General features: G+C 43.4%; 2 protein-coding genes across 6 annotated transcripts in view; one reads left to right on the top strand and one right to left on the bottom strand.

Annotated features, from left to right (window-relative positions):
• rps10 (ribosomal protein S10) overlaps positions 1 to 22,294 on the top strand; it is a 150,952-nt gene extending 128,658 nt beyond the window's left edge. Inside the window, exons 1-6 of one of the 2 annotated variants that reach the window (XM_052075321.1) lie at positions 19,832 to 19,990; positions 20,405 to 20,554; positions 20,653 to 20,827; positions 21,887 to 21,964; positions 22,088 to 22,143; positions 22,215 to 22,294. In XM_052075321.1, the coding sequence (XP_051931281.1) occupies positions 20,405 to 20,554; positions 20,653 to 20,827; positions 21,887 to 21,964; positions 22,088 to 22,143; positions 22,215 to 22,256 (501 nt within the window). In that variant the 5' untranslated portion in view covers positions 19,832 to 19,990 and the 3' untranslated portion in view covers positions 22,257 to 22,294. Of the gene's footprint in view, positions 1 to 19,831; positions 19,991 to 20,404; positions 20,555 to 20,652; positions 20,828 to 21,886; positions 21,965 to 22,087; positions 22,144 to 22,214 lie in introns of those variants that run through there. The other variant, XM_052075322.1, reaches the window with a different exon arrangement.
• On the bottom strand, positions 151 to 19,056 carry pacsin1b (protein kinase C and casein kinase substrate in neurons 1b). Of its 4 annotated transcripts, none has more exons than XM_052075186.1 (10): positions 18,924 to 19,056; positions 9,550 to 9,653; positions 6,573 to 6,729; positions 6,264 to 6,499; positions 5,860 to 6,015; positions 5,502 to 5,677; positions 5,300 to 5,420; positions 4,319 to 4,443; positions 3,710 to 3,906; positions 151 to 3,541 (listed from the first exon to the last, which is right to left on the bottom strand). In XM_052075186.1, exons 2-10 carry the CDS (start codon positions 9,607 to 9,609, stop codon positions 3,432 to 3,434), a joined length of 1,338 nt encoding a protein of 445 aa, XP_051931146.1. In that variant the 5' UTR covers positions 9,610 to 9,653; positions 18,924 to 19,056; the 3' UTR covers positions 151 to 3,431. The 4 variants fall into 4 exon arrangements, with proteins under 4 accessions (XP_051931146.1, XP_051931148.1, XP_051931149.1 ...); XM_052075188.1 differs by lacking the exon at positions 18,924 to 19,056 and adding an exon at positions 13,793 to 13,906; XM_052075189.1 differs by lacking the exon at positions 18,924 to 19,056 and adding an exon at positions 12,573 to 12,655.
• Positions 22,295 to 24,196: the final 1,902 nt, after the last annotated feature.

Raw genomic sequence — 24,196 nt, 5'->3', positions numbered from 1 at the left:
CTTGTATGATCTACATTTTGCGACAATGTCTATGTTCCTTGTCTGAACTTTTGAGAGTAAGATTGTCGGCCGGCGAGGTTAATGTAAGGTTAAAAGTGACCTCTGCAGGCCAAACACAATAGTGATAATGCACCCGAAAAGCAGGAAGAGTTCCTATCTGACGACGTCTTTTATTTGAGACACGGTTTCATTCCATTCCATTTCTTTCGCGGTGGGCGCAGCCACCTAAAGACAAAGAACACACAAAGAAAAGTTTTGGTTCCCTTCTTTTGTTCGGGGATGGCGAGGGGTCGGTAAACGCGGTGGCAACTAGCTCAGTTCTTGCGTAAGAAAAGCTCATGAATATTTCAGTGCTTCCTCTGCAGCTTTCTCTGCCGCTCGCAAAGTAAGACAACACCAGGCAGGGTGTCGTGTTCGTCGTTGACACCTTGTAGACTCCCCAGCAGGCTCGTGAAACACACAAACATACTCACGCACGAGGTCTGTCTGTCTGATGCAACGCTTAACATGAGGCTAAGTGAGCCCGAGTCTGCACTCAGGTGATGGGCAAAAGTGGAGGCAACTGAGTTGAGGCCGTGCGGTGCATCAGGTTCTGTGATGGAACTGCTTGTAAACAAGAAAAAAAGGGGGCTCCCGAGGAGTGGAGGCAGCTTTGTGGTTTGTGTCATGGATGCGGAAAAGCAGCGTTTCGCAAAGAAGAGCCAAATTGAAATCAATAGAATAAAACGGAAGAAAAAGACAAAACAAAAAAGTAAAAGAATAAAAGAGAACCAAAAATACAATAGATCTAACTGAAATGAAATCTTAACAAAAATACAAAAATAGAACAAAACCAGAAAATAAATATTTCATAACTAAAAGTAATGACATGAAATACAAATAGCATACATTAAAGAAAATTCCAAATAGACTCGAATGAAATCAAATCACACACAAACAAAGCACAAAAATTAGAAAACAGCATCAAATAAACATTGAATAAAATAAATAATAACAATAAAACAGGAACAAAAACGGGCTACAACAAAGACAGAATAAAATGAATACAAACAACATTAAATTAAAATAAAATTAAAACACAATTCAATAAAACCGAATTAAAAACAAATACAATCTGACAAAACCCCGCCCCAAAAAGGTTCAAGCTGAATACAAGAAAAACAAATACTAAAAGTAAAAATCAGAAAGGTTTCAAATAAAATGAAATTAAACAAACAACCAAAACAATTCAAACATAACCATCCATCTGACAGCAAGGCTACCTTGAAACCTTCTTTCCATTATTTCATATCCAACATATACTATACACAAAGTCATTTTCCACACAGAATGCATGCCTCAGAAAGCCCTTTGAAAAGAAACTCCCCACTTGAAGTGCCACAGTTTACAGGATTTTATTCAGAGCCCCAGCCCCCAAAATGAAGAGGTGAGCCGTAAGGGACCCGACCAGTTTGGGATATTTTGTTTGGTCTGAATGAAAGATGAAAGATGTGTTGTTCAGGTAAGTGATACGGTTCACTGTTTGCTTGATTTCACCCCAAAGAGAAGCCTAAACAAATCGACTCTTGAGCCACTCCCAAATGCACACGAAGAGATAGGGTAAAATGTCAGGAAAAGCAATAAAGGAATAGTCTAGAATGTGCGATAACACACACTGTTTAAACCATTAGTCAACATGGGCTACAACCTTTCATCCCTCGTTAAATGTGACTGTCTCTCCAGCGAGAAATTTCCTGCTTACCGTAGGTACAGGTATATGTTCCTACCCTTACCGTTCCATCAGCATGTTAGGTGGGCTACATGTCAGCATTAAAAACTTTGCATATATATATTTTTTTAATCCGGAGAGATTTAACACATCTGTCATGAGATGTTCAGAAAATTAAAAACATTTGTGCTGTTCCTATTAGACTTTTCATGTCTGCGCTGTGAGTGCATGACGGCTATATCCTGGTCAGCTTAGTTTAGTGCAAAGGTTGAAAACATGAGCGACCTGCCCACAAGTCTTGTTCCTCTGCGCTCTTTGTATTAAACATTGCTGGATTAAAACAACTGTATGTAGTAATGTAATGGTAGGTGACTACTGGTGAGAGTTAAAAAGCAATCGATTTCACAAATGTTTTCAAGACATCTGGTTAGATGTTGAAATGGGTAGATATACCCAATAGCAGTAGATTTGTGCCGCAGTTGTGACAATATTTCACAGGAGGAAGCATGCAGAGGACAGGAAGGAATCACGGGATGAGCATAGTGGAAATGTTTGCTGATAAACTTGGCTCAGCACAAAGACAAAACAAAAAAAACAAAAAACATGCAAACTGCTAGCAAGTATTGCTTCTCTTTGTTCTTGCCAGTCAGCCAGAAGCAACAAGTCCATTGGGTTTACCAACATTTTATGGTCCACCATAGAACCAACACATCTGGTGTTAAATGTTGGAAAAATGAGTCAAAACCAAATACATGTGTACATTTGTGCTATGATAAAAATCATAATTTCTACTTGGATGGCTTCGCTGAGCACAAAGATGTAAAACATGGTCTGTCATAGCTAGGTCAACGTTGGGTCAATTAAGACTCAATACAATGCATGAGACTGCTAGGTTCACAAAGCTAATACAGGTATTGACAACCTCTAGTGCCTGGTTAGCTAAGGTTTGCAGACACAGCAAACGGGCTACGGCGTGATAACTCCTTTGTGTCATAACGCGAGGTGGCGATTGTATTTGCATTGTGAACCTCGAGTATTTTGAAAACATTTCGGAGTCTGCCGATCTTCACCATGTTTGCCTGCTAGATGTTAGAATAAGTGAAAAAACTAATCATAATCTTGGAAATGACTGACACAATAACAAACATCTCTTGTACCCAGTTGCCATAGCACAAAAATACTAAACCTGCTAAATTCCCTGTGTGTTGAGTACACAAAAGTGTAAACATGCCAAGTGTTGACTTGCATTTTCATTTTTGCTGGTTAGTTATGATGGTAAGTGATTGGCAGCAACATGTCCGAGTAGTTGGCAGGTCTGCCTCACATTTACAGTATACTTATGGTTCTGGATTGACAGAGGTGTGAATGTGAGTGTCTGTCTGGGTGTGTCATGATCTCAAACTAGACTATTCCTTTAAGGCTTGGTATATCAATAACTCACAATGACAGAAAACACATGAGGCATGAACACTGTACAAGCATCCAGATGGTTACAAAAAAAAAACAGCGTCAATATATATAAGGAATGCACAATGCATAGCTCGTTCTTGCTCATCCAGGCACCGCTTTGAAGACCGTATCATAAAAATGCAAAATTAGGATTCGCATGGTCCAGGAATGGAGGAACCAAGTTTAGGTGCTCGGAAAAGGCAGAGGTGGTCAATGTGCATCCACGATTGAATTCAGTTCAGAGTTTTTCCAGGCGACCACGGCGGTGAGAGTGTTAGATCGGCTCCACGTAGTTGGCAGGGTAGAGACCCAGCTGACCGCTGTCCAGACGACCTTTGCACCAGCCCTGCTCGTCCTCCTCCTCCAGCTTTGTCAGTTCATCACCTTCATCAAGAATGTAAAACAGTTTTACAACGACAGTGTAAGAAGTAATGAATATTCACTCTGGCACGGGGGGTCCTTGGTTCGTAAACATTTTGGGTGCCCTCACCGCAGTGGCAAAGGTCCTTTGTTATGAACCAAGGACACCCTGGGTGACCATGTGACACGTACCTGCTTGAAAGCTGAGTTCATCCTGCTCCTGGCCCTCATAGTCGTATAGCGCCCGCACTCTGACACCACCGGCCGAGTCTTCGTCAAAAGGGTTGGCGCCGCCGTTGGTGTCGCTGGCCGAGTTTGGTGCTGTCTGGTCCTCGTCTGACCACTCGTCCGAGGCCCTGTGCGCCTGGTTCTTCTCGTAGCTGCTCATGCTAAAAGAACCCAAGAAAGAAAGTCCAAAGCAGAAGCGACTTTTATTGCCCCAGAACCTTTGATTTCAATGTTACAGAAGCCATGTTTTTACCCAGCGGGATTCACTTTGGAATGGTACATTTTGATCAGATTTGTCCTTGCTGTGTCAACGATAGGTATCAATTCTCTGTGAGCCAATCAATGAAACCTACACCTAACATAGGATCACTCCATATGTAATTGCGGTTGGTACGCCATCACGAAGGTCACTGGTATTGCGTGGGCACACATGGCCGACATTTACTGTAATTATGAGATGATGGTAAGTCATGGTACACTCCAACATTTAGGTTTTCAAGGTTATGGTTCAGTGCCGCCAGGGCTAAGGAACTCTGTCATAAACCGAGGATCCCCAAAACAAGACTTTCTCACCTGCCCTGGTCTCCAGCTTGGGACCGATCAACTGTTGATGTGACGTTGGTCAGCATGATGGAATCATTGCCTTTCTTTGACTTTTCCTTTTTCGTGATGCTGTGGGTAAGCTCCGGGTTGTACTCCTGCAAAAGAAACAAGTGGAAATGATTGGTTCGCTGCCATCGGATGAAGTGTAGGCCAGGGGTCAGCAACCCAAAATGTTGAAAGAGCCATATTGGACCAACAAAATAAAAAACAAACATGTCTGCAGCCGCAAAAAATGAACAGCCTTACAATGAAGACAACACATACTGTATGTATATATATTAGCTATCAACATGACTAAGTTGGCTACAAATACACAATGAGCCTTCATGATTAAATGTTTTTTTTCCCTGCAGCGCATCCCCTCTAGCATGGGTGCCCAACCTTTTTTGACGGAAGATCTACTTTTCAATCAACAAGCCTCCCGCAATCGCCCAGTTACCGCAGGCGTGCATATGCACGCACTTACACACCCATGCCATAATGAGCATCAGCCATAATGGCCCCTTAGATGAGCGAGGCATGGGACGCACTTTTGCAGCGTGTCGCTCACGTGAGCCGTTTAAAAATGCTTCTCTTTGCCCTCCAGATTCCCATTCTTTGCTAGTACCGTCAGTGAATTGTACATGAAACGCTGTTTTTTTATTTCACAATGGCCACCTGCCTGGCATACCGTCCTGCTAATAGAAACGTGTGTCGCAGGCTATGATGCAAATTTTCATTTACAGAAATGTTGAAATGTAATATTTATTTTTTACATTTTTACAGCATTGGAAAATGTTCCGACAGAAACCACATTAAAACAAAAAAAAAATTCCTTCCCCCGATCTTTTTCCATTTTCAAACATTTTTGAAAAAGCTTCAAGGAGCCACTAGGGCGGTGCGAAAGAGCCGCATGCGGCTCTGGAGCCGCGGGTTGCCGACCCCCGGCTTAGGCCGACAGAAGGACGGTACCTCAAAATGGGGCCAGTTCATGTGCATGCCGGGGCCATGGTTGTTGTTGAACCATTGTAGATCTTCTTGAGCACTGGCTGATGTGATGACATGTTCAAGTTCCCGGTACACTGATGCGTAACTGTGCAAAGACAGAAAGAGATCAGAGTGTAGCTGTAAACAAAGGTTGCTATATCGGATTCAGTCATCACATGAATCAAACCTTTGGTCCTCTGTGAGGTTGAGATGGCGTTTGATGTCCAACAGCACCTCCCTGAGGAAGCCCAGTCGCTTCTCTTCAAACTGCTGACTCTGCTCGAAGACCTGCTCCATGTTCTCCATGTACTGAGGTGTGCACTTGTTGAGCTCGTCTAGAGCTTTTTCATACTTCTCCTTGGCCTGAAGATTAAAAAAATAGATGAAAACAAACAAAAAAAACAAGCAATGAACCATTGCTCAATGGTGTGAGGGTCAAAGGACAGCAGAGATCAGCAGAAGTTGAACATAACACGGCTAATGCTCTTAAGAAAATGTGTGTTTGTGTCTTTCATTAGAACACAGAATCTTCCGAAAGTTCTCACCTTCTGTGAATCAAGTTTGCACTTGTCCACTTTCTCGTGGAGTTTCTTCAGCTGGTCGGCAGTCACTGAGGATTCACTCTTGCCATTGGTCTCCCTGGTAGATGCAAGCTTCTCCTCTTTGCATGCCATGTGGTATGACTTTTTGGCGGCCTCAAGCTGACGGAAAAGATGACAAAAGAAAAGTTTGTCAATCAGGTAATGGTTCACCACAAACGGTCAAATCTGAAGGAACTGCATTTCCTGGTTGTTGAAGAGAAAAACCCAAGAACTAGTCACCTCCAACAAACAGGAAAAGCCCAGTTGCCGTTTATTCACCTCCAACAAACAGGAAAATCCCAGTTGCCTTTTATTCACAGGTGCTATTCTGAGACAGGAATGTGTATGTGTACCTCGGGTTCAATTACCTCCTTCAACTTTTTCGCCCAGGGCTTCTGGGCCTTCTTGAATCCCTCATCTGCCTCTTTGGTTTCCTTAAAGCCTCCCATCATCTGTTTGTGGTACGATTCTTTCTGCCAGTTCTTCACCTTCTCAAAGTCCTCGCTCATCAGGCTGTTCTTCACTTCATGATGTAGATCACTCACCTTCTCCGCCTCTATCATCAGCGACATCCAAGCGCGTTCTACCGTGCCGTACTGAGGACCTGGCGCAAAGGGAGGGCAAGTATTAGTGTTGTTTTCAATTTTGTAGACCTCTGAGTTTGAGATGCCTCTGACCTTTGTCCACCAACTGTCTCCATCTCTTGGACCACTCAGTCAGCTGCTGGGAGTAGGCTTTCTCGATTTTAGCTCGCTCCTGGATGCAATTCATGAGGTCATTGCAGAGCCTATGACCATCGTCAATTCTCTTCACTGTACGCTTGTAGTTCCCCACCTTTCCGATAGAAAAGAAGATTCTAAATCAGGCGTGACAATATGGACATCTGTATCTTGCCTGAAGATTGTCGTAAGTCACAGCCACCTAACAGGAAGTGAAAATAGGCAAACGTTTGCAGATGGACCACTTGAACCTTTGACAGCTTCTAGTCTTCTGGGAAGCAAACCACCTAACCATAACCCTAAACGTAACCTGTAACCCAAACGGAAACCCCAAACCGACTCACTAACCATACTGCCTGAGAGAAACCACTCATCTTTTTCCCCTCAAATCAACCCCACATCCTAACAAAAGCCTCTCTAAATTCCTCTCAGGTTTCTCTGCACCAAGCCCATCGAACCTTTTGCACACCAGGGCACAGTCAAGCCAAAAATGCAGAATAAGGTCTGTCCCAAAACCTGCCCCAGAATTGCTAGCATACATCCACCTGTCCATTAGCTGATCACAAGGGTTGCGGGTGTGCTGGAGCCTATGCCAGCCGTCTTCGGGGGAGCACCCTGAGCTGGTTGGCAGTCAATCGCAGGGAAAACATCGACAAACAACCATCCGCACTCACAATCACACCTAAGGACAATTTAGAGTGTTGAATTAACCTGCCACGCATGGTTTTGGAATGTGGGCGTAAACCGGAGCACCCGGAAAAAAGAACATGCAAACTCCACACGGGAAGGCTCGGCTGAGCCCCTCATTGTGAGGCAGACGTGCCAACCGATTGACCAACATGCCACCCTGGTAGCATACAATTGTCTAAAAATGTACCGGTAATAAGAAGACAAAGAACATGAAGCGAGGAGAACTGATGTTTTTGTATTTACTAAGAGCTGCGTCCAAAGTACCATTCAACTTTTACGTGCTCCGTTGGAATAAACTCAATTGGTTCTGGCAGTTGGAAGCGTCACGGTAATAAATTGGAAAAAAAATGGAGCTAACAAGTTGAGCATACAGATGAGAAAACTTTCCAGTTCAAAAGACACAGCGTAAAACTCTCTGATCTGTGGGACAGTAGTGAGGATTTGCTAAGGTTCGAGTGATCAGCTAGTATGCTATGAAATGAACTCCACAAGGGCTTGCATTACACCCGCAGATGTATCGTTGGCATGGCAGAACAGCTGAGTCAGCAGCACTGCGATGCAGTGAGCCATATGATGTAGTGACGGCAGGCTGGAAGACGACACCTTTGCTGCGCCCGCTAAATATGCGACTGAATGATGTGTTGATGGTCATGCAGTTTATCCTCAATTTTGTCAAACTAAATGTCGGCAGACTGGATTTTAGCCCACGAACGCCTCCCTTGGGCTATCGCAGATGGAGCTAAAGCAGTTTCAAATGACATTTTTTTGGTGTGTTTTTATCGCATATAATTGAGACTGTTCAAATTGTTCTTGTTGGACTTGTGTGTATTGTTCATTTCCTAAAAAGATGAGGATGTTGCTACAGTATTTCCTGAAGAGAACAGACTCAAACCATCTATACAAAAGATCTGCGGTTTGTTGAGCATTTTGTTCCTGGACTGAAATGCAATCTTAAAAGCAAGATATGAACCAAATTGTGATATTTGGAATATGGTTATAGCCCTTGGGATGACATATCATAACCGGCAGCATTACAAGAGCAACCATTACCATGTGGCCCACGGTAAAAAGTAGTTTGACACCACTGACTTAGTCTTTAGCAAACCTAAAGTGAGGTTAGTGACACATATCCCAGTAACTGGGCTGAATTGGTGCATTCTTCTCTTATTTCACAGATTATCCTGGAGTGTGTTAGGAGTGATTTAGTTGCTAATATGTTTCACGTCAGATACGGGAGATTTACGTCAGTTTGCTGGAATACAGCAATACCACTAAACTGCCATATCGCCTCTTTGTTGCTCAACAGTGTTGTTTGTCATATATAATAAATAACAGGTGGAAGGAACTCCAGTTACTCATGGGTTGCTTGTGCTCTGAAAGCCTATTTGGCGATACCATGTCTTTGCAAACACACACAACGTTGAACCTCATGGAGTGCATTGGCTTGATGCCGGGGATGGCCGAGCTTTTAGATCCTACATTATAAGGGAACACACATGTAGATTTTTGAACCGAGAAAAGTCACAAAATGAGCTAAATTCGAACATTTCTCACCACTTCCTATTTAAGTCAACAAAGCCCCCGTTAGCACTTGTCTCTGAAAGATCACTCCAACCAATGATGTTGACAGTTTTAAGAGTGATTTTTTTTTAGTTCTCCTTGATCTGCCAGGAAAACGTGAGGACTAGTAATCACATTGTTAAACCTGTTCAATATTTACGGTTGAAAATCCTTTTTATCCTTTTTTTTTGGCAGTCCGGATACCTTGCGGCAGCATGTCAGCTTTGGTAATATAACAGACCTCTGTTTTGGGGGTGGGGACTTGTGATTTTCAATGCAGTCGCAGTCAGTACACTGATTTTTAAACACATGCGAGAAACCCCTTGCATGATCAAGAAATTATTCTAGGTGTATCCCCCTATCTATAGTCTATAATACTTCTCTCCCAGAATCAGCCAGGATGAGCCCCTGCTCACCCTCGATTCTAATGAGGATAAGTAGTGAAGAAAAGGGATTCATGCTGTACATGAGTGTACAGTGGACTTTTGAGACATGCACTGACTTCAGCAGTAAGAGTGTTTCAGACTGTTCCGATGTGCAAGTGACAAATATACAAATCATTTGGGATATGTTGTACGCAGGATGATAAATATATGTATTAATCCGTCCTTACAGGGCTCCCCGGTGAGGTCGGTTCACCAAGAGTTCAATCACCAAAGGCTTTTTTTCCCCCCGTCCTTCTCACCTCCCAGAAACTGTCAGTGTTCTCCTCCAGGCTGGCTGACTCGTCGACGGCGCCAGACATGGTGGCAGTGGGGCAATGGCGTCTTCGTTAGCTCCTCTTACGCACTGCGAGGGCGAGATGAGAACGCATATGAAAAATCCTGCATTTTAAGAAGATTCTCTCGAATGCCTCGTTGCATATTTTAATCCCGAAGACGGCGTGCTCAGACAGTTATGCAATCATGCATATATTTCCTTCACAGGTAAAAGCTGCTTTTAAAACACCAGAAAGTGCAATATTTTCTTTACTTTGCAGGGTTAGTTTGGTCGCAGCCAACCACGCACAAGGTGATAAAAGTACAAAGTCTCAATCTAAAGGTGAAACACTGAAGAAAACAAGCAGATTGTGAACGCTCAAATCCTGTCTGTATGTTTCTATTCCCCTTGGGCTGAGATCAATATATGCAAATATTAATCTTCACTGGGATTGACCTGGTGACATTTCCTGGGGGACAAGAGGAGCCTAAACTTGCAGAGTCACCGTGTCATCAATAAAACGCAGCACAGTTGTTGCAAATTAATTAGGAGAGTGGAGAGTTAAACAGATCCAGTCAATTATTGTCCAGACAAATAAGCTCCCAGAGCTCTGTGCGCTAACTTCCACCCATGCCTCTCACATACCAGAAATTATTTGTTCAATAGAGCGCACATAGAGGTGCCGTTAGCATAGCATTAAGACAAGAAGCAACAATCTGCATTATGCAAATGTTTATTGCAATGACAAAGCCCAAAGTCTGATGTTCTCCAAGAAACACGTTACCTCTGCCAAGCAAAAAAAGCTCAAAGACGATTGGTATTTTTTTCTGACATTCGTTAATTGCTCATTTTCTGAGGTATAGACAAAGCATCCAACCATCCATCCATTTTCTAATCCGCTTAACCTCACGAGGGTCGCGGGTGTGCTGAAACCTATTCCAGCTGACTTCGGGCAGTAGGCGGGGGACACCCTGAACCAGCCAATTGCAGGGCACACTCAGACAAAGAACCATTTGCGCACACAATCACACCTAGCGACAATTTAAAGTGTTTTGTTAACCTGAAACGCATGTTTTTGGAATGTGGGAGGAACTCTGAGTACCTGGAGAAAACCCACGCAGGCACAGGGAGAACATGCAAACTCCACACAGGATTGCGAGAGCCAGAATCGAACTCTGCGCCTCTGTACTGTGAGGCAGATGTGTGAGACCACTGCACCGCCCGGTTAAGGAGTTATTTATGTGTGTCGACACATCGACCCTCAAAAAAATTAACAAAAAATACGGGGCCATCCTTAATTTACAGAGCAGAAGAATGCAGATGAGAAACATTTTGAGGAAAGTGTGACAGCTGGGAAACAATCGAAAGAGAATGGTGTGTTTTGATAGGAGATCAGTGGGTTGGGGACGGGGGTGGGGCGGTAGCAGCGTGGTTATTTGGGTCAACCATCATGACACTTTTGACAATGAAGGGGGCAAGAGAGCAATGTCATTGGAGTGAGAGAGAGAGAGAGAGAGAGAGAGAGAGAGACAGAGAGGGGATTTTCCTCATATTTAAAATCCACTCCATTGAGAATTTGTGATCCAAATCCACTAGATGGTTTCGGGTGATGAGACAGTGTTCACAACATGCTTGTTTGATCCATTAGCTGCAATCCAAGAGGACACTTTTGTTTCTCGGAGCCCAACCAGCTTCTTCCACTTTTAAACAACGTTAATGAGCTGATAACACACAAAGAATGAAGGCTGCGGTGCTCGTCTCTAAGCCACTTCAGAGAAAGAACCACAACTACCAACATGGTGAGCTTGAGGCATCAACTCAACAAGACAAAGACCAGCACAGCCCCCTGCCTGAACAAAAGCTTACCCCCAGTCCTCCATTAGCGGCGGCAGAAAGGAGAGAAAGAGGACACGTGATCTTGGACTACAACCTCCTCCAATTCGGAGCAACAAGAGCATCAACAGATTCAGCGAGGAAAGGAACCAGAATCAACTGGACGCGCAAAGTGTATGTGTATGTTAGCGAGAGAGCGGTAATCCTGTGTTGTTTAGCTCGAGAGGCTGCTCAGCCGGAGGGACACAGGAGGAGAAATGAGGCGGTTGGTGGTGGTGGGGGGTACTTGGTGGGTGTGTTGCTGCTTGGGTATAAGGGTGGTTACGCCTCTCAGCTTCTCATGTTTTTGTTTTGGTTTGCCCCTTTAGGATTCAAACTGGACAGTTTAAGATGACCGCTGTCTTAAACTGTCTTTTAAATAATCTTTTTGCACTAAGGACCGTTTTCACATAAAGCAACAATTTGATGGCCCAGCATAGAAACAAATAAAAACAATCACACACACAAAAAAATAAATAAATAACGGCCTCTTGATGACATTGAGTGTAGTTGTAACTGGGTGCTTTGCAATGGCTTCTTTTCTGTCCCATCTTGGGAGACAATGACACGAAAAATCTAATAATCATGCCCAGTGCTGTGTAATGTTTTAGTTGCCGATAATCCTGATTCACAAAAAGGATGTTGGAAAAGGTAACGGGGTATTCAATGCTTTATGTGCAGTTGTGAAGGGTTTATTGCGTTATTTGAGACTCGCTCGTCACATATGATGCGCATTGGGATTGCTGCACAAAAACGAGCTGGAAAAGTAAACCCCTATTTTTAAGTAGGACTGCTTGATATTGACTCTTAAATCTAGCTTTCTTTTTATTGAACGTTGTAGGTTCTTCTTTTGTCTCAGCATTGAGCCTTGTGCCTTTAACTCATTCACTCCCAAAGACGTTTTTTCAGACTTGGTCTAGAATTGGCTGGTACTGAATGAGTTGATGAAGAGGCTCTAGAAAGACATGGCTTATTTTTGCTACCTCATGGGCTTACTTTTTTACAATCACATCTCATGACAGAGACGAGCGGGTTAACACGTATGGACGCAAAGGCGGATATACCTAACATTAAATCGGAATTGGGCAGTTAGACCTAATGTGTAATTCCAGCTTTATAACTAAAACTATCACCCACCAGGATAATTTGTCTTTGGAGTGTACGCACAGCATGAAAAACCATAGCGGAGGTCATTTGAAGCTCAAGGCAGTGTTTGAGAAGCTGATAACACAGAGGGCGCAGGCAATCTTTGGAGAGATACAAGGCATGCAGCGAGAGATATACGGTGGTCATAAAATGGAGAGAGAGTCAAGATGCGACGCTAATGATATTTCGGAACACAAATTGATCGTGGGCCCTTATAGTAGGACTACTTCTCAAGAGATTCAAACACATAACAATAAAAAAAAGAATACTTGTGGGAAGATCAAATTTGAATTTTGCCAATTCAGGATTATGATGTACGCTGCCATATGTTCACCAGCATGCCTGCATTACTACTCCTTGCTTGCGATTTCTAGTGAGAGTTTTTAGCCGTTGGACTATTCATTCATTCATTCATTCATTCATTCATCTTCCGGACCGCTTGATCCTCACTAGGGTCGCGGGGGGTGCTGGAGCCTATCCCAGCTGTCTTTGGGCAGTAGGCGGGGGACACCCTGAATTGGTTGCCAGCCAATCACAGGGCACACAGAGACGAACAACCATCCACGCTCACACTCACACCTAGGGACAATTTAGAGTGTTTAATCAGCCTGCCACGCATGTTTTTGGAATGTGGGAGGAAACCGGAGCACCCGGAGAAAACCCACGCAGGCCCAGGGAGAACATGCAAACTCCACACAGGGAGGCCGGAGCAGGAATCGAACCCGGTACCTCTGCACTGTGAAGCCGACGTGCTAACCACAGGACTACCGGGCCGCCCGCCGTTGGACTAATTTACTGGAATTAAACATTTCATCAGGGCTTGAGCAGCACCACGAAGAGCATAAGATCTCTTGGGAATCTCTGTGAAAGGCCTTTTAAGTCACCATTTTTTGGAACTGTGTACCCTGATAAATGCTGTATATTAAGGATTCAAAAAATTATCCCACAGGAAAAAATGTAAATACTCCTGAGCTGTCCGTTGGAAAGCTAGAAAAATATCCCAAAAGCATTACCCGACAGGTTTCGCCAAAAGACATGAAATTGTGTGGACATGCCAATTACAACAGCATGCACGATAAGATCTCTGAGCCAAGTTTCGAACTTGGAACCTCAGAACTGTGATGCAGACCCGCTCGCCACAAGTTCACAATGCAGCAGTTACCATAAATATAACAGAAAAAACAGACACTGGATGAGAACAGATACAGAACCTGAAGTATTCCTGACGCCGCCGCCACTACTGCTCACCATCTACCGTGCCAGTATGCAGCACGCCTTCAACACACACATGTACACACACACACCTACACGCACACACTGCAAGAGTGAACTTTGCTATTTCCTCGCAAAGATGTATCAGGCCATCAATAATTAGCAAAGGAGAGTCACAGGGAGTTGGAGGAAGAACACAGAGGATAGACAAATAGTAAGAAGGATGACCTGGTGCTGAGTCACCATGGGGTGGGTTGAGAATCTATGTGGAGAGGCATGTTTGAGAATTGTCATGACTTGGCCTTTTCTGACAGGAAATGTTCAGGGGTGGCTTTTGGTGTCCTGGAAAGCACTACATCGGTGACATTCGTTTGACATTCATTAATTCATTCATTTTCAGATCCGCTTAACCTCACTAGGGTCGCGGGGGCTCCTGGAGTCTATCCCAGCTGTGTTCGGGCAGTAGGCGGGTGACACCCTGAACCAGCCAACTGCAGTTGCACACAGAGACGAACAACCATCCACGCTCACACTCGCACCTAGGGACAATTTAGAGTGTTCAATCAGCCTGACATGCATGTTTTTAGAATACGGGAGGAAACCGGAGTACCCGGAGAAAACCCACGCAGCCCCAGGGAGAACCTGCAAACTCCAAATAGGAAGGCCGGAGTTGGGATCGAACCCACGGCCTCTGCACTGTGAGGTCAACGCGCTCACCACTGGACCACCTGGGCCGCCTGATTTTAAATATTATTATTATTATTGTTGTTGTTGTTGTTGTTATAATTATTATTATTATTCGGCACATTAGGTTTAGTGAAGGCTTCAAATTGTCCATTAGTGTGAATGTGAGTGTGGATGTTCGTTTGTCTAAATGTGCCACAAAATTGGCTGGTGACCAGTCCAGGGTGTTGGGATGGAAGGTGAGCAGGCTTAGTTTGGGAGAGAGGCGTTGGATACTATGGACTGGTCACCATCTAGTCGCAGCAACCATGTAGAGATTTTCAGCTATGAATGACTTCTTCCACACCAAACTGGGCTTTCTTAAACTGTTCCCACGAAGCTCAATACATGCAATTGTCCTAACCTAACCCCTGATGGATTCATTCATTGATTATCTGAGTGTAATGTCTAATTGAGATGACACACACACATTCATTCACAGACAGATGCTCTGGCCATCTGTGTGTCTTCTAATCAGATTTCTACTTCAGGGCGGGTGGGATCGCTCCAAGTGACCTCTGGGTTCCATCCTGCCATTGTGGGAGAATTTATGACATCACAAATTAGAGTGGAGAATGGCTTCAAGTCTCGAGTTATCTCTTGGTTATTGATAGGCAATTTTGAAATGGACTCTGGCTGCTTTTTTGTCATGGTAAAATGAGCTGATGTCCACAGGTCTGGACAGCACATTCAAGTTGAAGGGTTTCTGTTTAATTCTGTTTCATTTTTCAACCAGAGATGCAAGTAGACTTTACGATTATTGCGCTGATCCTGAACCAGCACTTGTTTTCTCTCGAGACCATCAGGTTGTCATAAAAACAATAACAACACCAATAATAACAAAAGTAATAACAATAATGGTGGCCTGGTGGTCCAGTTGTTGGCGCGTCGACCACACAGTGCAGAGGTACCTGGTTCAATGCCAGTTCCGGCCTCCCTGTGTGGAGTTTGTTGTTCTGCCTGGGCCTGTGTGGGTTTCTCCGGGTACTCTGGTTTCCTACCACGTTCCAAAAACATGCATGGCAGGCTATGAGTGTGAGTTCGGATGGTTGTTTGTCTCTGTGTGCCCTGCAGTTGGCTGGCAACCGGTTCAGAATGTCCCCTGCCTACTGCCCAAGGTCAGCTGGGATAGGCTCCAGCACACCCCGCGACCCTTGTGAGGATAAGCGGAACTGAAAATGAATGAATGAATGAATAATGTAAGGAGAGTTTGTTTTCAAGCCATTTGAGGAGAAGTACAAAACACAAATAAAAATGACTACCAAAGCAAAACCAAGTGGACTTCAATGAAAGCTGATTTGACATTTCCAAGCCTATTTCAGCCAATTACATTGATTAGAGGATGTATATCAAACATTGACATATTCACGTGACACAGCCCCACCCATTTTCATACAATCAAACATTCCATGCAAATGCGAAGCAGTTGTGTGCATGCACCATGGCAACGCCAACCTTACCTGTCCTCCTGGTTAAATTATTCCTCTATTTTGAATCAAATACAGTAAGTACTGTATGCCACTGAGATTGGTTTATATAATCACGGTCGTCTTCAGCTGTGATAACTGAAGGAACACTTCAGCCCAAACAGCAGCTGGCATGAAATCAATGGAGCTTATGAATCATTGAATATAAGTTATATATTGTAAGTGTACGTAAGGATGGCTGAAGCCTTTCAGTACAATACAATCAATAGCCTCGGAGACACCCGTTTAAGCACAATGAGGCGATGAGCTGTTAATGGCCTCCACCAAGGCCAGGCCAGATTTTATGAATAATAAATCCATCTATGCTATCCTGTCAAAGTTAAAAGGTAAGGAGAGCTGTGTCAAGTTTGTCGGGATGACCGATTAGCCTTAGCTTCTGATAAGCACCAACATACTTCATTGCTACCTGAAGTTGTGGATGCAGTGGGGTTGGGGGCGGGAGGGGGCTGGGGGCTGGGGGTTGATATGTCTATACTGTATGCCACATTCACACAATGTAGTGATGAAGTGCTCGCTCCTCCAGTGATAATTCAAAGTGTGCTCTTCCTTAATCCTCAGGACATTTTGACAAAAACACAGACACATTATTGAGGCATCTGGGAACTGTTTTCAATTCTAAAAAGAAGTAAAGAAATAAGTAAAACACATAGTGTGTCTACTTTAAATGAAAAGTAAATAAAGGTCTTATTGTTAATAATACAATTCTCCCGTGTGTCTGTGGATCTGGTTTCGACCATGGTTGAGGTATGCTTGCGCAGTTATTTTGCAGCTCACAATGGAAACTTACAGTTCTGTAAAGTTATACACGTGTTTCAGAAATGAACCATTTAATGTGATTTGCAGCGTTGAATAGATCAGTGATTTTCACAGTGTGGGCCTCGTGTAAATGTGCATGGAAAAATCACTGCCCAATTATGATAAGGTTCAGTTGTATTTAACTTTGAAGTCCAAATAATTTACGTTTAATCTTTAGAAACAGTTTGTTTTAAAACATTCATTTAAGTACAGTTCCATTACGATTAATAGATTTTAATTAGGAATAGGAACATTTTATTTTATTCAAGCACAGTGTTAATGTTCCAACTGTGCCGAAGAATGCAGCAGCTTACAATCATAAAACCGCTGTCTTTTATTTTTTTACTTGACCTCATGATGGCAGTGTTTGCTGAACTATTTTTTTAGCTGGTACTTCGTATACAGTGAAATGTTTTAGTACAACTCCACCACAACAGATCATTAGATATTGACCCGTGCCAAATAACAAGTAAGTTATTAAGATTCATGTTTAAGTTACATAAAAATTGAACAGCATGAAATGAAAAATATCATGACCAAATCTTTGCCAAAATATAATTGCCATAAATTAGCCTATATGGCAATAAATTGAGTTGACAGTACTTGAATTCCATCATGTGACGAAGAACCTTGTCAGGCTGCGAGGTGACAAACTGCCAAAAAAAAAGTTCCCCATACATTAGTATGCCGGTACCATAATTGTTAGAATGAAATCTAAACCTGGAATCAACAGTTTGTCGCCACTCTGGGGGTATTAAAAAGAGGCAAGTGACGGACTGGGTGGCAGATGTTAAAACTCTGTCCTCAGAAGATACAAAATAGGATGATTGTGTCCCTCGGGAAAAGACAATTTAGTGGTTGAGTCTAATTAATTATGCTTCGTCTGTCTGTTCTTAAATATAAAATGGGATCTTGAGGGTACACACACACATACACACACACACACACATATATATATCGATCTTCAGACCTGCAAGACGGGCAGCATCGTCAGACGTTGGGGATGGACATTAAGAGGGATATATATTCCTCTCACATTCCAAAAACGTGCATAGCAGGTTAATGGAACATTCTAAATTGTCCCTAAGTGTGATTGTGAGCACAAATGGTGTTTGTCTCTGTGTGCACTGCGATTGACTGGCAACCAGTTCGGGGTGTACCCCATCTACTGCTCAAAGACAGCTTGGATCAGCTCCAGCATGCCCGCGATCACCCATTATCTGATCCGCTTATGGATCAGAGAAAAGGGTCGCAGGCATGCTGGAGTACCTGGAGAAAACTCACACAGGCATGGAGAGAACATACAAACTCCACACAGGAAAGCCGCAGCCAGAATCGAACATTGCACTTCTGTACTGTGAGGTGCACATGCTAACCAGTCGACTATTGTGCCGCCCAAAGGATATATTAATAATAAAGAAATTAATAAAAAACAAAAGCACAAAGACATACAGTAGTCATAAAATAAATAAATGTATGCATAATGGAAGGCTGGTCATCAGCAAATGTACACTGATTATTCGTGTAGATTAATAGCCAGTAGAGTAGTTGTATTTATACAGTGATTAACTCATTTTCCTAACTGTACGACAGTCAAATGTCACCTCATACATCGCCTGAGCAGTTTTGAAAGGTTCAAATGTAAACGTGAGCTGCGTGATCTCCACAATGCGTGCAGTGGCCCTGCCTGCGCCGAGACACTTCAGAACCGCGGACAGAGCCCACCCGGGAGGCACGGCATGGAAGTCAGATGCAATTGTACACTTGTGAGCATTTTTCACCATGAATTGTTTTACGTGAATCTGAAATGAATTCTTTCAAAAGGGAAATGAAACCAGTGACACAGCACCAGCGGAATATCGGTGGCTCAAATGACACCACACTAATACCCACTCTAGTTCATAATATCTACAAAATTGTTATATAAACACCCCCGTTATTATTATTATGATTTTTAACATCCCACTACACCCTTTGGCTTTCATTCTCACTGACGTTATCATAGAACGAAAATAATTCGTAATAAGTTGCGTTTTAATAGCAGTTACAGCGCCCGTAAAAGAATAGCGAGCCAGCAGGGAATGGATCGTAAAAATCATATGAATGGTTTGAAAAGATGACATACCGACGACAACGATCCACTTGCTCGCTTCAGACCTGCAAGACGCGCAGCATCGTCAGACACTGGGGATGGACGTCGAGAGGGATGACGTCAAGCTAGCGATGACGAAGCGCATTTCCTGGAACCTCTTTTTCTGCTTCAAAATAAATGCTATTACTTACGCGGTGATTTCAAAACAAAGTCCAACATCCCGACACCAGGAACGTCGAGAGGAAATACAGTCCATCTTTATGCCATTTTTTTCATATAAACCGTGCTGCTGACAAGGCCCATTTTTATCTAAAAAAGAGTGTAAATAAATCATAATATTCATAATAAAGGTCAATTTTGTTTGGAAATTCAACTCATGCTGTCAATATATTCCGGAAACTATGAATGATGACTGAACAGGAAAATCTTACTTTCTGTTTATAGCTATTTGTCATTGTCACTATTTTAAAATACCAAGTCAAGTCAAGTCAACGGTATTTATAGAGCACTTTCAAACACTTTCTACATACAAAGTGCTGTACATGGAGCAATTTAACATGCACAATAAACAGTAAGACAAATCGGTAATAAAGGCGGTAGAAAGCACCAAACAGTAAAATAAATAAAATTAAAATAATAATAATAAATTACAAATGAAAAAACAGTAAAGTACCACCCATCGACTCATTACCTGAACCGCGTCACATGGTCGAGCCTTGCCCTGCTTGATGTCATTGGGCAGTAGGAGGGATACACGCTCAGCTGGTTGCCAACCAATTGCAGGGCACACATAAACACACAAGTTACAACCATTCAAATCACACCGACGGACAATTTAGTGTGATCAGTTAAGCTACAATGCATGTTTTGGCAATGTGAGAGGAAACCAAAGTACCCGGAGATAATCCACACAGGCACGGGGAGAAACATCCGGATCAAACAGTTATGTCGTATTTTTTGCTCAGGCGGTAAATTCTGCTGCAGTTTCCCTCCACCGCAAAAGGGGGCGGCATGTGGAAAACGACTCCGAACGAGAGAATAAACCATCTCCACCAACGGCGTCCGGTCCTTCCGGCTGCTGTCTACTATCAAGTGGAAAGGTAAAAATACTACCGGTGTCCAAATCGAAATATATCTTCAACATCGCGAGTGTGAATAAAAACCCAAAGCGTACATCCAGGTGTTGTACTCCTTTCGTTTGAAGAAATGGTTGTATTTCGAACGTTAACGTTATAAATCATCTGATATTAAGACGAGAAGATGAGGAAGACAACTGGTCTGCGACGTTCAACGATGGCTGCCATTTTCTTGGCTGAACCGAGCCGCCTGTCGTTATATCAGTGTCCCGGGCGTATGGAAAATATGAAAAACAACACACAGCCTCTGTTATTACTTTGGGGGCTATCGCTAATTTTTTTGGCTTCCGCGAAGCACGTACACAGGCGCATTGTCCGTGCGACGTAACCGGATCGGCTTGCGAGTTACTATGCGCTTTTCCTCTTCTAAATGAGCAGATGCTGATGCCCAAGAAGAATCGCATTGCTATCTACGAGCTCCTCTTCAAGGAGGGAGTAATGGTGGCCAAAAAGGACGTCCACCTGGCCAAGCATCCCGAGCTTGCCGACAAGAACGTGCCCAATCTTCATGTGATGAAAGCGATGCAGGTGAGAGTGTGGGCAACGGCCCTTCGTAGAGACCTTTTTAATTTCTCGACTAGTGCTGACTGCATTGGCCTGAACATGCATGCTTTTTGCCTGTGTAGTCCCTGAAGTCGTGCGGCTACGTCAAGGAGCAATTTGCCTGGCGCCACTTCTACTGGTACCTCACCAACGAGGGCATCCAGTACCTGCGGGACTTCCTTCACCTGCCCTCCGAGATCGTGCCCGCCACGCTGCGTCGACAGACCCGTCCTGAGACTGCCAGGCCCAGACCCAAGGGTGAGGCCAATGAACTGAATCCATCCGTCCATCTTCCGATCCGCTTTATCCTCACAAGGGGGGGGGGGGGTTGCTGGAGCCTATCCCAGCTGTCTTCGGGCAGTAGGCAGGGTACACCCTGAACTGGTTGCCATCCAATCACAGGGCACACATCGATGAAAAACCATCCACGCTCACACCTAAGGACAATTTAGAGTGTTCCATTAATCTGCCATGCATGTTTTTGGAATGTGGGAAGAAACCGGAGTACCCGGAGAAAACGCATGTCGGCACGGGGAGAACATGCAAACTCCACACAGGAAGTCTGGAACTCAAATCGATCCCTGGACCTGTGCACTGTGAGGTCGAGGTGCTACCTAGTTGACTACTGTGCCGCTTGATTTGAATCAAATCCTTACATTTCAGTTGGGTTTAAGTAAATAGTCCAGGCTGATTTAAAGCTACAAGAAGTGCAAAGCATTGGAGTTGTGTGATGTAATGCAAGTATTTGCTTCCCCCGCCCTGAAAAAAAATGGTCTTATAGTAATAGTTCAAATTGTACAAATACTTTTGATCTATGAAGAGCTTACTTCAAACTCTGCTTGCTAACATTAGCCTCCGAAATAAATGGCAATGAGGTTTGAGTTTGAAAACATGCAATGCAGTAAAACAAAGGGGGAAAAAAATCTAAAGTTGAGTAAAAATGTGTTGACCAATGTTATTGAACCTCAGATGAATGCCTACTTGGGTGAGGAGTTGCTGCACCCTGTATGTACAGCAACATCTCGCCATACTTAAATTTGGGCTGACAATGTGAAGTCAACAGAAATACCAAGGAAACACTGACACAGGGCATGTCCAAGTCGTAAACAAAAGATGCAAAAAATAGCACATACGTCGACAATGCAAACACCCATATGTGAATTTAAAAATGGCGTATGTCAACTGAGGTTGCATTGTAAATTTGATTTGTGGAACACTTCACAAACGACTCAATTTTGTTGACATTTAAAATGCAGTCATAAGATCACATTTAATTGACCTTTTTGTGGAAACGCTGAACATAGTAAATTGTTGCAGGAGCAGAAGGAGACAGGCCTGCCCGCCTTAACCGTGGAGAGTCTGACAGAGATGCTTACAGGCGATCTGCTGCACCACGTATGTATTGAACTTCTTTCTACAATCACATAGACAAGTTAATGGTTTTGAAGTAGTCATGCTGAGTAGCAATAAATATATGAATCAAGGATTGCCTCGCTTGACGAATTTATAATCTTTCAGCCGGTGCTGACAAGAAAGCAGAGGCTGGTGCTGGAGCTGCCACTGAGTTCCACTTTGTAAGTACTGACGAGACACAATCACATTACTGTTGGCCCCTATTAAACCTTTTTTTTTCTTCTTATTTCAGAGGGGCGGCTTTGGGCGCGGCAGAGGACAGCAGCCTCAGTAAATTTTTACTTTCTGTACAATAAAGAAAATCCAAAACAAGTCATGCCCTCAGTGTTTTATTTGAATGCAGAACCCAAAGATGAATATTATATATAAAGAGGGGCTGCCCAATGTAATTTTGGTTTGGGGACCATATTAATACATTTATTTTATTAATTCCGATTGACCTCAAGTGGGCCGGACAACTATATTCATGGACTTTAACGTCTATTCCAAATGTTCTTTGTTTTGGTGCAAACAATAAGTCCATCCTTAAATTACCGTATTTTCACGACTATAAGGCGCCATTAAAAGTCTTAAATTTTCTCCAAAATGGACAGGACGCCTTATGGTGCGGAGCGTCCTTTATATGCGCTGAGTTCCAAAATCTGACTGACAGCTGACACGCTGTTTATATAGAGAAAAGGCGGAAGTGACTGTGAAAGAAGTCGGCCAATCAGGGAAGGGTGGGCGTGTATATATACATATATGGAGAAGGGAGAGAGGGAGAGAGAGGACAGACAAGCTAGTCCGCCAATGGTGAAGGGTGGGCGTGTAAGTGGACGCCTCAAGCCAGTACCAACACTTGTATAGCGTGTGGCAATGTGCATTGTTGCAAAACAACTCCGGTTTTGGTTTCTAAGAACCCCTGAAAATAAATTCGACAAAGAGACATGCCTACGAAGCTCAGTTAAAACTTAAAGCCACCGGTTATGCTTTTGGCATGCGTGACCATCTCACAGCAGCGGTGAAAAATCAAGTCAAGCAAATGAACTCTGAGCTTGCCGTTATTCCCGGAGGCTTGACTAAAGAACTCCAACCGCTGGACATTGGCATCAACCGGGCGTTCAAAGTAAAGTTGCGAACAGCATGGGAACAATGATCGATGGCAAACACAACTTTACAAAGAGTGAGAGGCAGCGCTGGGCGAGTTACGCCACAATACGCAACAACGAGAGGGAACGCGGCGTTTTTGATGGATTACGGTACTTGCACAATTGTTCAATTCTTTCTACACACACACGCGCTGCCACCATGTTTCGCTCTGTTCTTTACTTTCAAATGTGGGAAAGCTTCACACGAGAGAAATGTTGACTTTGCTGTTGCTACTCCTTCTTTCCGCTCGGCAATGCGTAGCAACTCACACTAGCATGTGATGCATTCAATGACAACTGAGATGTGCAGTCCTCTGCTTCTGATACAGAGGATGAGGACTTTGATGGATTTCTGGGTGATGATTGATCGAAAACGTGAGAACATTGTACGATGGCTAAATAAAATACACCCAAACTCAGTTCTGCTTTCGTTGCCTTTTTAAAAACGTGTTTTTATCTTATCTGTATGTCTTGGCATGCTACCGTATGCTTCAAGCTAACGTGTTAGAGTGCGCGCATGCATGCCGTATGTTTAAGCTGGCGTATGTTTTACCACTGTAAAACTGCGGCTATTCGTACGATGCGTCCTGTGTATGTGTAAAATACAGAAATGTCACGCATTAATGAGACTGCGGCCATTAGTACGATGCGTCGAATAGTCGTGAAAATACGGTAGTCACAATAATTCACTTTGGCTATTTTGCCACTTTGTCTGCTTAGGACTAACAAGCAATCACGGTTCTCCTGTTTTCTGAAGCTGAGCCATGAAATGGGTATTACCTGGGCACTGAACACATTTGATATAATTTTTAGTTGACAGCAATTGGTAAAATGGCCACCCCGAGTTGGATAAAAACATGGATCTTAACCCATTCCTCACCCAATATGAATCAGGAGCCATGTTTAGACTAATGGGTCTGCAAACAAGAAATTATTTTAAATTTACCTCTCCACATCAATCCAGAAATCTTCTCAACCTCAGCGGACTCATCACACCATGCACGCTTAAGTGGGCAATACCGAATTGTTACTCCCTCTTGCAACTGAAGCGCAAGGTACATTTTGTGGCAGTCTATGAACAAAAACA

This window comes from Hippocampus zosterae, chromosome 9 (assembly GCF_025434085.1).
Source record: "Hippocampus zosterae strain Florida chromosome 9, ASM2543408v3, whole genome shotgun sequence".
NCBI lineage: Eukaryota > Metazoa > Chordata > Actinopteri > Syngnathiformes > Syngnathidae > Hippocampus > Hippocampus zosterae.
Note: the sequence above shows the minus strand (reverse complement) of the source record. Positions and strands in the feature narration are given on the sequence as shown.

Bases quoted from the DNA above. Each gene is read 5' to 3' on its own strand.
- pacsin1b (XM_052075186.1), bottom strand. From the start codon at position 9,609: ATGTCTGGCGCCGTCGACGAGTCAGCCAGCCTGGAGGAGAACACTGAC. The intron at 6,730-9,549 runs GTGAGAAGGACG...TCTATCGGAAAG, and splicing joins ACACTGACAGTTTCTGGGAG to GTGGGGAACTACAAGCGTAC. The intron at 5,421-5,501 runs GTTTGATTCATG...GTCTTTGCACAG, and splicing joins AACCTCACAGAGGACCAAAG to TTACGCATCAGTGTACCGGG.